This window comes from Acomys minous (assembly GCF_964271855.1).
Source record: "Acomys minous genome assembly, chromosome: 12".
In the NCBI taxonomy this organism is placed as follows: domain Eukaryota; kingdom Metazoa; phylum Chordata; class Mammalia; order Rodentia; family Muridae; genus Acomys; species Acomys minous.
The window spans coordinates 91,991,303-92,008,900 of record NC_140493.1 but is presented as its reverse complement, the minus strand read 5'-3'; the positions used below and the strand labels follow the sequence as shown (position 1 = coordinate 92,008,900).

The following is a 17,598-nucleotide window of genomic DNA, read 5'->3' as shown; positions in this document are numbered from 1 at the left end:
TTTGTGATTTATTTGTTTTACATTTCACTCAATTGATCAACAAAACAAAACAAAACAAACAAAAAACAAAAAACAAAAAAAAACTAGTGTATGCCAAGATTCTATATGATTCAAATAGGCAGCGAAATGAATGTCTGTAGTCATCTGTGCGAGCTTGTCATGGCCCTTCATCTTCAATTGGGATAAATTTTCATGGGTTACAGGGCTCACTGTATTCTGTTTCTCCACAGTGATTTCATAACCACCAGCCCAGCAGAGCTACATCATGCGGCATATGCACTAAGAACAGCCATACAGGACAGGGAAGGTTCAAGAGGCCTCTGTGATATCAACCCAATGGCCTTTCCCATTCATAATCTCTGTACCCACATGGCCCATTCATTATGTGTGACCAATTAGACTATGAAACCTGGCATTCCTGAATGAAGGCAACATATGCCACAAACCCACTCAAACGCATAGGATGTGAGTCAAGAGAACACCAGCTGAGTGCTCTATTGGTAGAAAATAACACCCTAAAGCACTTCCAACAGGTTTCAGTTGCCATTGAATTGACTGCACACACATCACATTGGGAAGGCATGATTTAGACTCACGTTGACTATTGAGTCAGGCAAAGACTCTCACCTCATTTGATAATTTAATGCCTAGCAAACCATCAAGAGGTAGGAATGCTGCACATGAGAACAGAGTCCCCTCAGCAGGGTATAAAAGCACATCTGGGAAAGGAGGTTCCCAAACCATTCAACCCACCTTCTTGACAACTCAGACAAACCCTCCAGCCTCTCACACCATGCAATGCAGTTGTAGCCCATGCTGCTGCCAGCCATGCTGCTGCCAGCCATGTTGCTGCCAGACCACCTGCTGCAGGACCACCTGCTGCCGCCCCTGTTGCTGCCAACCTTGCTGCTGTGGGTCCAATTGCTGCTAATCTGGATGATGCTAGACAAACTGTGGCAAGACCAGCTGCCATGGATCCACCTGCTTAAGACCGGACTGCTCTACTAGTTAAGGCGAACTAATATGCTTTGGGCAACAAATCTGTTGCCCCACAGCTTAGTTCCCATCTCTGAAATGTATACATCCCAGAATGCATCTCTGCACTGAGCAATCTCACCTGGGAACTAAGAAACCTTGTGACTTTTGCCATCGCTTTGAGATGTGGGGATTTTGTGCTACTTAAATAAATGTGACATTGGAACAAACACACAGCTACGAGTGTCATGAGTCTTCATTTCTTCTTTTTCTAGTTGCCATAATATGGGAAACTGTTATATATCTCCTCTAGAAGTACAACTGTATCTGTAGCATCCTTTCCCACAACACCAATCTGTTGGTTTGAAAGAACAACGTGGCAGAACTAACATAAGAGGGAAGCCATGATCTCAAGCCATGGAATTGTCTGGGAAGGATTAAGAGAAGGGAATCTCTCTAATTAGATATACACCTGGGGCAGGGTTTGGATTGACAGACGCACAGGACCTTCTCAATTGGTGCCCTGCCTCATTGAGGAAGCCCAAGATTTGCAGCCTCATTTCTTCCTCCAGAGCCATGCTCAGCTGCCTCCATCCTCTGCCACCATGATAGGGACACACTTACAAATCCTCTGAAAGCATATCTCTCAATAGATGACTTCTCTTCGGTTATTTGGTGATGAGGTCTCATCTGGGGAATAGAGGTGTGCTTGTAGGAGTTCATGCTTCTGTTCTCTGCTAACGTTACCTTCCATGAGCCTATACTACAATGAGGCACTGTGTTCCCATTCATATGATAGGACCCTGCTGCCAAATGCAAACAAATCATCCCTGAAATTCATAGCCTCACCTGTAATACACACCTATCCTTTGAAATCCCTACTCCCACCCTGAGCAACACTTGTTCACACAGAATAGATTTGAGATATCTTCCTAAAGAATCCTCTTTGGTCTTTCACTCTGAGTTGCCAGCAATCTAGTCCTCCATTGATACCTTCCACTCCTTTGATCCTTAAGACCAGTGGCCAATGACCCAAGAAACCATGGAGAGCCACAATGCCATGCTCTTCATCTGCGTATTGCTGCCATTCAACACAGTGCACTGATTACTGTGCAGCCCCATGTCAACTTCTCACCTGTGAATTTTCTGTCAACACCTGTGGTGGAAGAGCATGGGCCATATTTCTCTCTTCAGTGTGTACTCAATAGAGTTTCACCAACTTCTTTTCACTACCTTTTCCTACTTAGTTAAGAATAGTCTTATTAGGAATATGAATTCAAATGACAGAATAGGCCCTTTCACCTTTGAATGGCTTTTCTTTATTTGTCCACGAATTTCAAATGTTGTCCCTGTAATCACCCAATATATCCATTCAGGGGGTACAATATGAATACAGGTAGATACTCCTCTCATGGAAACCACAACATCCATATTCATAGAACCTTTATGTACAGGGTGGATTAGGGAAAGTATGGCTCAGTACTGTCCCTTATCATAGGAAACATTAGATCCTAGTTCAGAGTGTTGTACTTTAGGGAGAAGCACTCCTACCTGCCATAAATGATGCTGTATCTTCTTCTTTAAAATGGATGTGTGTGTGCGTTTACACTAGTAAATATAGACATTCATATATTCTATATTTAAGGGCCTTGAGAGCTTGGTGGTAGAGTTAAGAAACAGATATGTGTTCTTTTTTTTTCAGATTTGTCATTCCTTTTTCTTTTCTTTTTTTCATATACTTTTTTATTATTAATTTATTCTTGTTACATCTCATGGTTATCCCATCCCTTGTATCCTCCCATTCTTCCCTCCCTCCCATTTTCCCCTTATTCCCCTCCACTATGACTGTTCCTGTTGGGGATTACCTCCCACTGTATATGCTCATAGGGTATCAAGTCCATTCTAGGTAACCTGCTGTCCTTCCACTGAGTGCCACCAGGTCTCCCCCTCCAGGGGACATCCTATTGGGACTCTAGATGAGAGAAGCATGGGAGAATAGCAAAGTAGAAGGATCCAGAGGGCCCTAAAAAGCTACAAGTAGAACATTATGAAAGGCAGATTTGGGCCCAGGGGTCCCACTCAAACTAAGGCACCAGCCAAGGACAATACAGGTGGTAAAATTTAAACCCCTACCCAGATCTAGCCAATGATCAGAACAGTCTCCACACTTGAGTGGAGAGTGGGATATGGCTTTCTCACATACTCTGGTGCCTCACATTTGACCAGATATGTGTTCTTTGTGCAGGACTTGCATGTTTATGGAGACCACCACAAGTTTAACGTGTTCAACCCATGCTGCCACATTTAAACACAAAATGTTGAAACCCCCATTACTAAAGGATCAAACTGGATGTCATTACACTTTTGAATCTCCTGGGTTGAAATGCAGCATTTGAGGGGCACAATTAGGTACCGTGGCAAGATTTTCCACTTCATGCAACTTGTCTGTACTTTGTCCTTTTGAATATTGAGCTGCAGCACTGATGACACTTTATTTAATGAAGCTGAGTAGCTGATTTCAGAGCAAAGCAGACTGGCAGTCCCAGAGATAGAGCATCCTCTAGTGCTAAAGTTGGAATCTGGTTAATGCTCTTGGGGAAGGACAAGTCCTTAGAGATCCAGTCTTTATTCCTTGACAGCAGACACTGCAGTCCTTGAAAATGTCCTAGTTTCCCTTGATTGGATTTTTCAGCATAACAGACATAAGATATTCCTGACATTCTGTAACATATTTGCGCACCATGTCTTCCTCATCAAGTGCATCTTACACATGGCTCTCTAGCTCCTTGTTTCATAGACTGAGGAAAACCATGGACTCAGGATCATTTCTCTGCACAAGACTCTCTAGATAACTTAAAGTTAGAGTCCTGATTCTACATTTGAAATGAAGGGCTGAGAGTAGATGTGACACATCCTTGAGCGGAAATGGCCAGTTTATACTTGTGCAGAAGGATCAGCTTCTACGCAAACCATGTCCCCTCAATAATCAAGGGTTTGGAGGGCTTCATATGTGATTTATTTGTTTTACATTTCACTCAACTTACAAAAAAAAACAAAAACAAAAAACAAAACAAAACAAAAAACCTAGTATACGCCAAGATTCTATATGATTCAAATTGGCAGCGGAATGAATGTCTGTAGTCATCAGCCTGAGCGTCTCATGTCCTTTCAATTTCAAGTGAGATAAATTCTCATGGGTTACAGGTCTCATTGGAATCTGTTTCTCCACAGTCTTTCCATAACCACCAGCCCAGCAGAGCTACAACACACAGCTTTGCCACTAAGAGCAGCCATACAGGACGGGGAAAGTTCTGAAGGCCTCTGTGATTCAAGCCAAGGGCCTTTCCCATACATACTCTCTATACCCACATGACCCATTATATGTGAGGCAAAAGACTAAGGAGACCTGTGACTCCTGAAGGAAGGCAAGGTATGCCACAAACCCACTCAAAAGCAAAGGATAAGATTCCAGAGAACATCAGCTGAGTGCTGTGTTGGTAGAAAATAACACCCTAAAGCACTTCCAACAGGTTTCAGTTGCCACTGAATTGACTGTAAACACATCACATTGGGAAGGCATGATGTAGACTCATATTGACTATTGAGTCAGGCAAAGACTCTCACCTCATTTGATAATTGAATGCCTAACAAACCATCAAGAGGTAGGAATGCTGCACGTGAGGACAGAGTCCTTTTGGCTGGGTATAAAAGCACATCTGGGAATGGAAGCTTCCAAACCATTCAACCCACCTTCTTGACAACTCAGACCAACCCTCCAGCCTCTCACACCATGCAGTGCGGTTGTAGCCCATGCTGTTGCCAGCCATGCTGCTGCCAGCCATGCTGCTGCCAGACCACCTGCTGCAGGACCACCTGCTGCCGCCCCTGTTGCTGTCAACCTTGCTGCTGTGGGTCCAATTGCTGCTAATCTGGATGATGCTAGACAAACTGTGGCAAGACCAGCTGCCATGGATCCACCTGCTTAAGACCGGACTGCTCTACTAGTTAAGGCGAACTAATATGCTTTGAGCAACAAATCTGTTGCCCCACAGCTTAGTTCCCATCTCTGAAATGTATACATCCCAGAATGCATCTCCACACTTAGCAATCTCATCTAGGAACTAAGAAACCTTGTGACCATTGCCATCACTTTGAGATGTGGGAATTTTGTGCTACTTAAATAAATGTGACTTTGAAGCAAATACACAGCTACGAGTGTCATGAATCTTCATTTCTTCTTTTTCTAGTTGCCATAATATGGGAAACTGTTATATATCTCCTCTAGAAGTACAGCTGTAGCTGTAGCATCCTTTCCAACAATGCCAATCTGTCAGTGTGAATGAACCATGTGACAGAACAGACATATGTGGGAAGCCTTGATCTCAAGCCCTGGAATTGTTTGGGAAGGATTAAGAGAAGGGAAACTCTCTATTTAGATATACACCTGAGGCAGGATTTGGATTGTCAGAAGCACAGGACCTTCTCAATCGGTGCCCCACCTCATTGAGGAAGTCAAAATTTGCAGCCTCATTTCTTCCTCCAGAGCCATCCTCAGCTGCCTCCATCCTCTCTCACCATGATAGGGACACACTTTCTAATTCTCTGAAAGCATATCTCGCAATAGATGACTTCTTCTCTTCGGTGATTTGGTGATGAGTTCTTCTCTGTGGAATAGAGATGTGCTTGAAATTCCCACTCCCACTGCAAACAAGATATAAGTTTTGTTCACACGGAATAGATTTGAGATCTCTTCCTGAAGAATCTTCTTTGGTCTTTCACTCTGAGTTGCTGGCAATCTAGTCCTGCATTGATAGCTTCCACCCCTTTGATCCTTAATACCAGTGGCCAATGACCCAAGAAACCGTGGAGAGCCACAATGCCATGCTCCTCTTCTGCCCATTGGTGCCAGTGCACGTATTGCTGTGCAGCCTCATGTCAATTTGTCAGCTCTGAATTTTCTGTCAACTCCTGTGGTGGAAGAGCATGGGCCATATTTCTCTCTTCAATGTGTGTGTATGTGTGTCTGTGTGTTTACACAAGTGAATATAGACATTCATATATTCTATATCTAAGAGTCTAAAGAACTTGGTGGGAGATTCAAGAAACAAATATGTGTTCTGTGGGCTGGACTTGCATATTCAGGGAGGCCAGCATGAAGTTTTATGTGTTTAACTGATGCTCCCACACTTAAACATATACTGTCCAAACCCCCATTGCTAAAGGATCAAACTGGATGCCACTACACTGTTGAATCACCCAGGTTGGAATACAGCTTTTGAGGGTGAGAGTTTAGCTAAGATGGCAAAGCTTTCCATGCATTGCATCTTGTCTGTACGTTGACCTTTTTACTATTGAGTTCCAGCACTAGAGAGACTTTATTTAATGAACCTGAGTAGCTGTTTTCAGAACAAAGGCAACTGGCAGTCCCAGAGACAGAGCGTCATCTAGTGCTAAAGTAAGAATCTGGTTAATGCTCTTGAGGAAGGACAAGTCCTTAGAGATCCAGTGTTTATTCCTTGACAGCAGACACTTCGGTCCACAGAATATGTCCTAGTTTCTCTTGGCTGGAATCTTCAGCATAACAGATATAAGATAGTCCTGATATTCTGTAAGTGATTTGCATGCAACGTCCTCCTCAGGAAGTGCATCTTACACATGGCTCTCTAGCTCCTTGTTTCATAGAACGGAGGAAAACCATGGGCTCAGGATCATTTCTTTGTCAAAGGCTCTCTAGATAACTTAAAGTTAGAGTCCTGAAGCCACATTTGAACTTGAGGCCTAAGTGGAGCTGTGACACATCACTGATAGGAAATGGCCAGTTTATACTTGTGCAGAAGGATCAACTTCTACACACACCACATCCTCTCAATGGCCAAAGGTCTGGAGAACTTTATTTGTGATTTATTTGCTTTACATTTCACTCAATAGACCAAAAATATCGTGTAACCTGAGATTCTTATGAATCAAATAGCCAGTGAAATGAATGTCTGTAGTCATCTGCCGGAGCTTGTCATGTCCCTTCAACTTCAGTTGGGATAGATTCTAATGGGTTACAGGTCTCATCGGATTCTGTTTCTCCACAGTCTTTTCATAACCACTGGCCCAGCAGAGCTACATCGCACAGCTTTGGCATTAAGAACAGCCATACAGAACACGGAAGATTCTGAAGGCCTCTGTGATATCAAACCAATGACCTTTCCTATTCATACTTTCTGTTCCCACATGACCCATTATGTATGAGCCATAAGGCTAATAACACATGACGCCCTTGAAGGGAGGCAAGAGATGCCAGAAAACCCACTCAAAAGCATGGGATATGAGCCCAGAGAACATCAGCTGAGTGCTCCATTGGTCGAAAATAACACCTATAGCACTTCCAACAGGTTTCAGTTGCCATTGAATTGACTGCAAACACATCACTTTGGGAAGGCATGATTTAGACTCACGTTGACTATTGAGTCAAGCAAAGACTCTCACCTGATTTGATAATTGAATGCCTAACAAACCATCAAGAGGTAGGAATGCTGCACGTGAAGACAGAGTCTCCCCAGCTGGGTATAAAAGCACATCTGGGAATGGAGGCTTCCAAACCATTCACCCCACCATCTTGCTAACCCAGACCAACCCTCCAGCCTCTGACACCATGCAGTGCGGTTGTAGCCCATGCTGTTGCCAGCCATGCTGTTGCCAGCCATGCTGCTGCCAGCCATGCTGCTGCCAGACCACCTGCTGCAGGACCACCTGCTGCCGCCCCTGTTGCTGTCAACCTTCTTGCTGTGGGTCCAACTGCTGCTAATCTGGATGATGCTAGACAAACTGGGGCAAGACCAGCTGCCATGAATCCACCTGCTTAAAACCAGCCTGCTCTACTTGTTCATGATCTTGAGTGGAGTGTCTTTCCCTACTCCTCTGCCCTAAAGCCTCAAATAGATATCGTGAAGGTCAATTCTTGTTCATACCGAGTAGGCTATTCCAAAGAGTCTGTTCTAACTATTATTCTTTTGTGCAACAAATGTGTTGCCCCACAACTTAGTTTCCATCTCTGATTTCTATACAACACAGAATGTGTCTCTGCACTGGGCACTCTCATTTGGGAACAAAGAAATCTTATGACTTTTGCCATAGTTTTGAGATGTGGGAATTTAGTGCTAATTAAATAAATGTGATCTTGGAACAAACACACAGCTATGAGTGTCATGAATCTTCATTTCTTCTTTTTCTAGTTACCCTTTTATGGGAAACTGTAATGTATTGGCTCTAGAACTACAAATGTTGCTGTTGCGTCCCTTCCCATAATGCCACATCTGTCGGTTTGAATGAACAACATGTCACAACAGACATATGTGGAAGGCTTGATCTCAAATGCTAGAAATGTCTGGGAATGATTAAGGGGAGGGAATCTCACTAATTGGGTATACATCGGGGACAGGTTTTGGATTGTCATAAGCACAAGACATTCTCAATTGGTGTCCAGCCTTATTGAGTCAGCTTAAGATTTGCAGCCTCAGTTCTTCCTCCAGAGCCATGCTCAGCTGCCTGCATCCACTGCTACAATGATAGGGACACAACTTCTAATCCTCTGAAATCATATCTCTCAATAAATGACTTATTCTCTTAGGTGATTTGGTGACGAGGTCTTATCTGGGGAATAGAGATGTGCTTGCATGTGTCCGTGCTTCAATACTATGTTATTGTTATCTTCCATGAGCCTATAATATAACAAGGCACTGTGTTCCCATTCATATGATAGAACCCTGCTGCCAAATGCAAATAAGTCATCCCTGATATTCATAGCCTCACCAGTAATATACACCTATACTATTGAATCCCTACTCCCACCCCCACGAAAATATAACATTTGTTCACACTGAATACATGTGAGGTCTCTTGTTGGAGGAGCTCCTTTGGTCTTTCAGTCCAATTTGCAGGCAATCTAAGCCCCCATTCATAGCTTCTATACCCTTTTTCCTTAAGACCAAGTGCCAACGACCCAAAAAATCATGAGGAGCCACAATATCACGCCCCTTATCTCTGTATTGCTGCCATTCAACACAATGCACTTATTGCTGTGCAGCCCCATGTCAACTTGTCACCTGTGACTTTTCTGTCAACTCTTGTGGTGGAAGAACATGGACCATATTTCTCTCATCAATGTGTGCACAATACAATTTCACCTACTTGTTTTCACTACCTTCTTCTTAATTAGGAATAGTCATATTAGAATATAAATTCAAATGGCACAATAGGCCCTTTCCCCATTGAATGCTTTGCTTTATTCATCAATGTATTTTAAACACTGTCCCTCTAATCACCCAACACCTGTATTAAGACAACAAGGGGTATATCCTTTCAGGGGCTACAATCCGAACACAGGTAGATACTCTTCTCATGGAATCCAAAACATCCACATCCATAGAACCCCTATATACATGGTGTATCAGGGAAAGAGTGGCTCAGTATTGTCCTTTATCATTGGACACATTAATTTCCGGTATTAGAGTGTTGTACTTTAGGGAGAGACACTCCAACCTGCCACAAATGGTGCTGTATCTTCTTTTTGAAAATGGATTTGTGTGTGTGTGTGTGTGTGTGTGTCTTTTCAGAAGTGAATACAGACATTCATATATTCCATATTTAAGGGTCTAGAGAACTTGATGGCTAACTAAAGAAACAGATAAATGCTCTGTGAGCAGAACTTGCATGCTCAAGAAGAGCAGCCGGAAGTTTAATGTATTCAGCCCATGCTCCCACACTCAAACCTATACTGTCTGGACACCCATTCCCAATGAATCAAATGGAAGTCACTACACTGCTGAATCACCCAGGTTTTTATGCAGCACTTAAGGGGGACTATTAGGTATCATGGAAATATTTTCCACTCCATGCAACTTGTCTGTACTTTGGTCTTTTTACTATTGAGTTCCAGCACGGGAGAGATTTTGTTTAATGAAGCTGAGTAGCTGATTTCAGAACAAAGCAGGCAGGTAATTCCAGAGACAGAGCATCATCTAGTGCTAAGGTAAGAATCTGGTTAATGCTCTTGAGGAAGGACAAGTCCTTAGAGATCCAGTGTTTATTCCTTGGCAGCAGACACTGTCGTCCACAGAAAGTGTCCTAGTTTCCCTTGGCTGGACTCTTCAGCATAAGACAAACCTAATATTTTTTAACATATTTGCCTGCCATATCTTCCTCAGCAAGTGCATCTTACACATGGCTCTCTAGCTTCTGATTTCAGAGACCTAAGGGAAACCATGTGCTAAGGACCGTTCCTTGATCCAATACCCTTTAGCTATCTGTGGTTAGAGTCCTGGTGGCACCCAGAGGAAGGACAGCAGGTTACCAAGAAGAGATTTCACACTTCAAATGGGTGAATTAGAGGAGGTGTTGCACATGCTTGAGAGAAAATTGCTGGTGTATACTTCTTCAAGAGGGACACCCTATAGATATAGCTGGTCCACTCACTGATGAAGGATCCACGGGGCTTGCTTTGTTGTTTTTGTTTTTACATTCATGCCACAGACTGAACATCTGGTGTAAGCACGCATACTGTATGTTATTTATGTATGAGAGGTGAAATGATTATCTGTAGTCATCTGCCCTAGCCAGTCATGTTCCTTCAGCTTTAATGGGGAGAAATTCTCTTTGTTAACAGGTCTCACATGGATTTTAGTTCTCAACAATCTTGTCATTACCATGACCCCACCATAGCTACATTGCACAGTATTTTCATTAACAGCAGCCAAACAGGACTGGGCAAGATCTTGAAGGCCACTGTGTTGTTATGCCAATAACTTGCACATATACACTCTGTATATGTACCTGATACATTATATCTGAGCCATCAGACTAATGAGACCCAACATTCTGGAAAGGAGGCAAGTTATGGCTCAATACCAGAGAACATCAGCTGACTTCTCTCTTGGAAGCAAACTTCCAAGAAAGCACTTCCCATAAGCCTCAGTGGCCATTGCCATTGCTTGCTAACACATCACGAGTAAGAAGAAATGATTTGCATTCACCTTGAATATTGATTCATGCAAATCCTCGCATCACTTGATAATTAAATTACTAACCACCAGGAATGCTGCGCGTTAGGACAGAGTCTCTTCAGCAGGGTATAAAAGCACATCTGGGCATGGAGGCTTCCAAATCATCCACCCCATCTTCTTAGAAACTCAGACCAACCCTCCAGCCTCTGACACCATGAAGTGCTGTTGTGGCCCATGCTGCTGCAAGCCATGCAGCTGCCAACCCTGTTGCTGCCAGACCACCTGCTGCAGGACCACCTGCTGCCGTCCCTGCTGCTGTGGGCCCAACTGCTGCCATTCTGGCTGCTGTTAGAGCACCTGTTGCAAGAACATCTACCATAGACACACCTATTCTGGCCAGCCTGCTCTCCTACTTAATGCATCTGAAGGTTTTCACCCACTCCTCTCATATAACTCAACAAATATAATGATATCCGTCAACAGCTTATGAAGTCCTGAAAAGCTATTCCAAATCGTCTGTCCCAGATGATACTGGTTTTGTCCAAAACATACGCTGCCCTACACTTCTTTTCCCATCTCTAAAATGTAGGCATCCCTGAATGTTTCTCCATACACTGAGAGCTCTCTTATTGTCCTCATGACACAATTCATCCTTTCCCATGTTTTGAAAACTGGAGATATTATGGTTATTTAAATAAATTTGGCTATTTGGAAAAAGATGTTGATGTTTGTACCAGTTGGAGGAGTTTTGTAAATCAAGGTAGGTTTTGATGTTTCATTATCTCACACAATTTTCATTCATACATGTGTGATTGTTGATGTTAATGCACATATTAGTACAGGTCCCTTCTCTTTAAAATATTTTTATTATGTTTCTTTTCTAACATATACATTTATATTATTACACATGACTAAAATAAACTACATACAGCAGGAAGAACCATAAGACAATCAGGAATTATATAAATGTTACATTCATAGTGATTTGGCTATTTATATTGGACAAACTTGAAGTAAACATCTTTCCTATCTTCTTGGGTTTAAATTTTTGAATGGAGATTAATATCTATCATATCTCACCTCTATTAACTTAAAACATCTATCTTGATCTAAAAACATCTTAACCCCTAACCTCCTAAGCTTAATTGAAAGACTAAACTATCTAGTCTTCAAACCCATCAGAGACTTGAGAAGGAATACAACTTAAATGCCTGAGTGAACCCAGAGTGCAGGTTAGCAGCTTCCAAAATTTAAAAAAAAAAAAAAAGACTGAGACAGTTTACTGCCTGGGCAGTCACCTAACACTCTCTATAACGTTGGAGCATCATCTTAAGCCTTCTGGCCCAATATATCTGACAGACATATTTGTGAGGCAGGAACTATTGAGGACTTGCTTACCCTGTCTTGGCAGAGTTTGGCTGTTGACTCTATGTGCATCTAAACTTGTCCATTTTTAGGCAGAATTCTGTCTGTGGCAGAAACGAATACAGGTCCCTCTGAGTCCATATTAGAGGGTCCTATCCCATAGATGGAGAGTTACAGGGAATAGGGAGCAATCAAACATGAGTTGGATAGTTTCAGCGGGGCATTCTGTGTCATGTTCCAATCAATCTCAGTGGTTTTGTTTATTTGTTTTGGTGGCTTCTCTAGCCTGTTGAGAACTCTGGAAGGACATGTAAACACAAAAGCTGCTTGGGATATTGTTTATCCAGCATTTACCATGAATCTTCATGGCAAAAAGGTTCATTGCGCAGTGTTTTTCCCACCCGCCTTGAGCATTTATTCTGGAAAAGAACCTTACCTAATTTTACAATTTGTTTGTTAACACAAACAGTAACAAGGAAAGAATGCTGCATGTGAGGAAAACAGTGCCCCATGAGGGTGTAAAAGCTGATGTGGGCAGGGAGACTCCCAAACCTTCCAATCCACCTTCTACAAAGCCAGTCTAGAAGCTCCAACCTGTAAAACCAAGGTCAACTATGGTTGAGTCTCACCGCTGTGACCAAGGCTGGCTGCCCACCTCCTGCCACCAGCATGCTGGAGTTCTGGTGGTCCTTGATGCTGAGCACTCTCACCCAGTCACTTGTTCTTCATCAACCACCACTCCCGTGAGATGAATCCTGCACAGCCTACCCTAAAGCCCCCAATACAATTGACATTAGTTGGGACATCACTCATGCTGCCTGCACTCCTGCCTTCTTGCTACCTTTAAAATGTGCACTAGCGTGAATCTTCTCTGGAATCTTTATACTCTTCCTTCATGCCATTGAACAATTTGTTCTTTGCCATGTTTTCAAATCGGGAACATTTGCCATTCACAAATAAATCTGAATTTTCAAGTGTATAAATAGTAGTCTGCCATGTCTTCTGCTCCAATGGTTGCTCTCGTCTGCCAGTATTTTATTTTTATTTCCTCTATACACAATGAACAGACTCTGGCAGTTGACTTCTGAGATGCTAGCTTTGTATCTTCTGTATCCCCCCTCCTAATATGCAACGGGGGTTTTATGGTCCCCAGGCATGAAACTCACTCCCTAATGACACTCTTTGACTAAAGATGAAGCTTAGGTAGAAGTCCCTGGGGCAGAGCACCCAAGCAGGGAGAGGGTGGGTGAGTACTTGCTCCTTTGCCCTTGAATGCAAAAAAAAAATCCTCCCAGTGTCCCATAGATCATGAGTTGCTTGGAACCCTGCCACATGCAAATCTGCCCAGTTCATTATAGCATTCTCTACTGGCTTCGGTCCCTGCCCTCAATAACTCTATCCTCACAACATGTTCTCCAATTATTTCCTGCATAGACTTGTTTACTTAGTACTGTGTGTACTCCAGGGACCACACATCCCCAGACACTCACTGCCCTAACCTTAAATATTGCTGACACTGAACACATTTTTCCCTTCTATATGAGGGTTGCCATGCTACAGATATTCATCTTGTATTTCCTGCCCCCTTAAAAGGACACGTTTGTAGCGTATGCTCTTGTATCTTCATTTCAGTTTCTGTAAAGTTTAGATTATTTTGTTATCATCAATATTTTGGTGATTTGGTTTTCAATAATGATAGCACTGTCTGTTCATATTACCAATAGTAGAAAATTAGCACACACACAAAACACAGCACCTGGGTTGAACACCCCCAAAGTCTCTGTCAGATTTCCCTGCGTCTCCGGGAGATGTCCAGAATATTCAGCTTCTTCTTCATTAGATCGGACCAAAATGATCCCGTTGATATCATGGGACAATGTAGAGTTCTGTAGGTGTCCGGAGGTTCAGAGGCCACTGAGACATGCTATGATGGAGAGGAGACGTAACACTGCCCTGAGTTTAGGCAGTGAATGCGTATGACGGCAGTGGCTGTACCTCTGCCTCTCCTTGCTTGGGTAGTTTAAGACATTCCTCTGCCAGTCCACTTTCTACTTCTCAGTCTAGACATCAAGAATTTGTTTTAAGCCACACAGCACATGCACTGCTATTGCTAGGCCATGGGCTCGTCCATTGTTGTCTGTCTTCCGCCATCTTCTGTACATAGGACTTAAGTACAGGGACATAGACGAGATTAACAGTCCCTACATTTTTATGTCTTTAAAATAGCTGTTGTATCTGGTCATGATTTTCTACCTCAGCTGCAGTATGACGATGAGGGTTAAGGTTGTTTCAAGGGTCTCAAGTGGCCTTTGTGTTGCATACTTTTTACCCCGTGTCTCAGGGAAAAGAAGTTGCTGACATTCATACGTGAAGACTGAGTAAGTGACCCTCAGGCTCACCTGTTGACACAGTGAACAGACTGTGAGACTGACTTGGGGAAAACCGCGTTCCTTTTCTGATCATCACTGACAGGTTGTAATGGGGTCCATGTTAGCATTCTCAGACCAAGTTTCAGCTCTGATCTACTATCTAACAGCATCTAAATGCACATTTATAATAAAGGAGTGAAGAAGTTCTTGTTGTATGCACTAGCTGAGGACTTTCAACTCAGAGAACTAACCCTTTTTATAGTTGATGTGTCACAGGTCTAAGTACTATGTCAAGACTGGATTCCCTTCATTGCAACAACTCATCTCATCCACTTTTTTACTTACTGTTAGGATGTTTTCCGTAGGTTCAGTTTTCTTCACAAATATATTTTACTACGAACTTATTAACTGAGCGCATGTCCCTTATAACCCAACTAACCGAAACAATAGAAAAAGAGGATTAAAGAATAACAAAACCGTAAGGATATCAGTTCCAAGGAACAATTCTCCTGGCATTGCTAGCAGGATTTCTTCTGCTGGAACCTGGAGTAACCAGAACCTGGAACCTCAGCAGGAGCCAGGAGCCCCAAAGCCTTCCCTCTAGGGGTTCTCTCTAGCAGCTTCTTGAAGCTGAGCTCGATCGATGAACAGCCAAAACTATCCCAAGTCTCCAAAGGCCCCGCCTCCAGTTTTGGGCTCATTTATATATCTCCTCCCAGAGTTTGTTCATAAGATCTTTTCAGCTGGCAACAATCAAGCTTCCACACGAGGTGGTTTGCCTTCTAGTGGATTAACCTCACCTGTTCCCTCACGAGACCGTTCTCCATCCCACACTTAGGATCATAACAAAAACAGATTTAACTCTCCTTCAGTTTTCTGTTTTAAAATTATGTATTTTATTTTTTGAGATTTTTTTTTTTAGATTTTCTTTTTAAAAATTTTTTCTTTTTTAAAATTTTATTAATTTATTCTTGTTACATCTCAATGGTTATCCCATCCCTTGTATCCTCCCATTCTTCCCTCCCTCCCATTTTCCCCTTATTCCCCTCCCCCATGACTGTTCCTGAGGGGGATTACCTCCCCCTGTATATGCTCATAGGGTATCAAGTCTCTTCTTGGTAACCTGCTGTCCTTCCTCTGACTGCCACCAGGTCTCCCCCTCCAGGGGATATGGTCAAATATGAGGCACCAGAGTTCGTGTGAAAGTCATACCCCACTCTCCACTCAACTGTGGAGAATGTTCTGCCCATTGGCTAGATCTGGGTAGGGGTTTAAAGTTTACGGCCTGTATTGTCCTTGGCTGGTGCCTTAGTTTGAGCGGGACCCCTGGGCACAAATCTGCCTATTATAATGTTCTATTTGTAGGTTTCTAGGACCCTCTGGATCCTTCTACTTTGCTATTCTCCCATGCTTCTCTCATCTAGAGTCCCAATAGGATGTCCTCCCCTCTGTCCCAGTTTCCTGGTAAGTGAAGGCTTTCCTGGGACATGCCCCTTGATATTATTACAGAATTTCCCCCTTCCCTTTCCTATTGGCATAATGTTCTTGTGTACTGTGTTTACCCTTGCTCAATCAAATGCTGATTTCTCCACCCCACTCTCTGGATCAATCCAGAGATTGCATTGTGATGTTTATTCTAAGTATCCCCAGTTCCAGATTTGTGTAAACATATCACCATTTGTTCTCTGTGTTGTCAATAAAAACAAACTAGCCAATGCTGAGCAATAACAGAGAATAGGGTGGGACATCCTGATCGAGTGAGGGGAGGAGAAAGAGAAGGAAGAAGAGGATGGAGCTATAAGGAGAAGACCAGGCAACATCAAGAGAAATGAACTGGGCCTAAGAGATGATTTAAAAGCAAGTATAATGTGGGAAATCTGAATGGGAAGAAGCTATCCTAGCGTGGAGGCTTAGGGTGGAGTAATTATTGCACAGCATTGTGCGATAGGCTACTTAAATAGATCCTGGTCTCTCTGGGTGGTTATTTGGGTATAAAGCTGTCAAGGAGTACTGCTGATTTCACTAAAATAATAATTTAAGATTCAATATTAATAGTCATTCAACATTTTCCTCCCTCCAAACCGTCTCTTATACCATCCCTTTCCCCTTTTCAAATTCATGGCCCCTTTTTTCATTATTGTTGTTACATGTACTTTGTATGTGTGTAGCACACATAAGTACAATCTGCTCAGCATGCATAATGTTACTTGTATGGATATTTTCAGGTCTTACCAGCATAGCTACCTGAACATGAGATGAACAAAGACAACACTAGTAGACATATTTGACACATTTAAGTGCATAAGGGAATGTGCATGGGGCCTCAACCCTACACAAAGAACTACAGAAAACAAAGGAATGCTGGGAGTGAGGGAAATAGTTTTTTTTTCCCAGGGAAGAGCATACTAATTGGTTTTCTGATACTACTAATATATTTAAATGTGTATATATATGAATTATTATTTTAGTGAAATTACCAGTACTCCTTAATCAGCTTTATACCCAAATAACTACACAGAAAGACCAGGATATATTTAATTAGCCTATGGCACAATGCTGTACAGTAATTACTATATATACATAAGTCATTATACATTCGTTCTGGTTAAATGATGTCATCTGGGCTGTGATTCTCTACGGTCTCATCACTGCCATCATCCCTAGAGAGCTGACGTCTGCAACACCTTCCCCATTAACAACAGCCAATAAGGACAGACACTGTTCTGATGTTTTCCTATTCTCAAGCTAGTGGTCTCCCACAACCAGACCTTTTGTGCTCACCTGACCCATTATGTATGAGCCATCAGTCTAAAGCACGTTCTCTTCCAGGGTCACCAGAAGCAATTATAATCAAGTAGGAATGTGACTATATACAGGAAGGTAAGAAGTGCCACCCAAAT

The 17,598-nt window shown here is 42.6% G+C and overlaps 1 protein-coding gene across 1 annotated transcript; it reads left to right on the top strand.

The window, feature by feature from the left end:
- Window positions 1–793: 793 nt before the first annotated feature.
- LOC311578398 (uncharacterized protein) lies at window positions 794–8,085 on the top strand (the record flags this gene model as incomplete). The annotated part of the gene is made up of 3 exons (XM_084748222.1): window positions 794–911; window positions 4,799–4,883; window positions 7,489–8,085. The coding sequence occupies 3 exons, from the start codon at window positions 794–796 to the stop codon at window positions 7,769–7,771; spliced, it is 486 nt and encodes a 161-aa protein (XP_084604348.1). The 3' UTR covers window positions 7,772–8,085.
- Window positions 8,086–17,598: the final 9,513 nt, after the last annotated feature.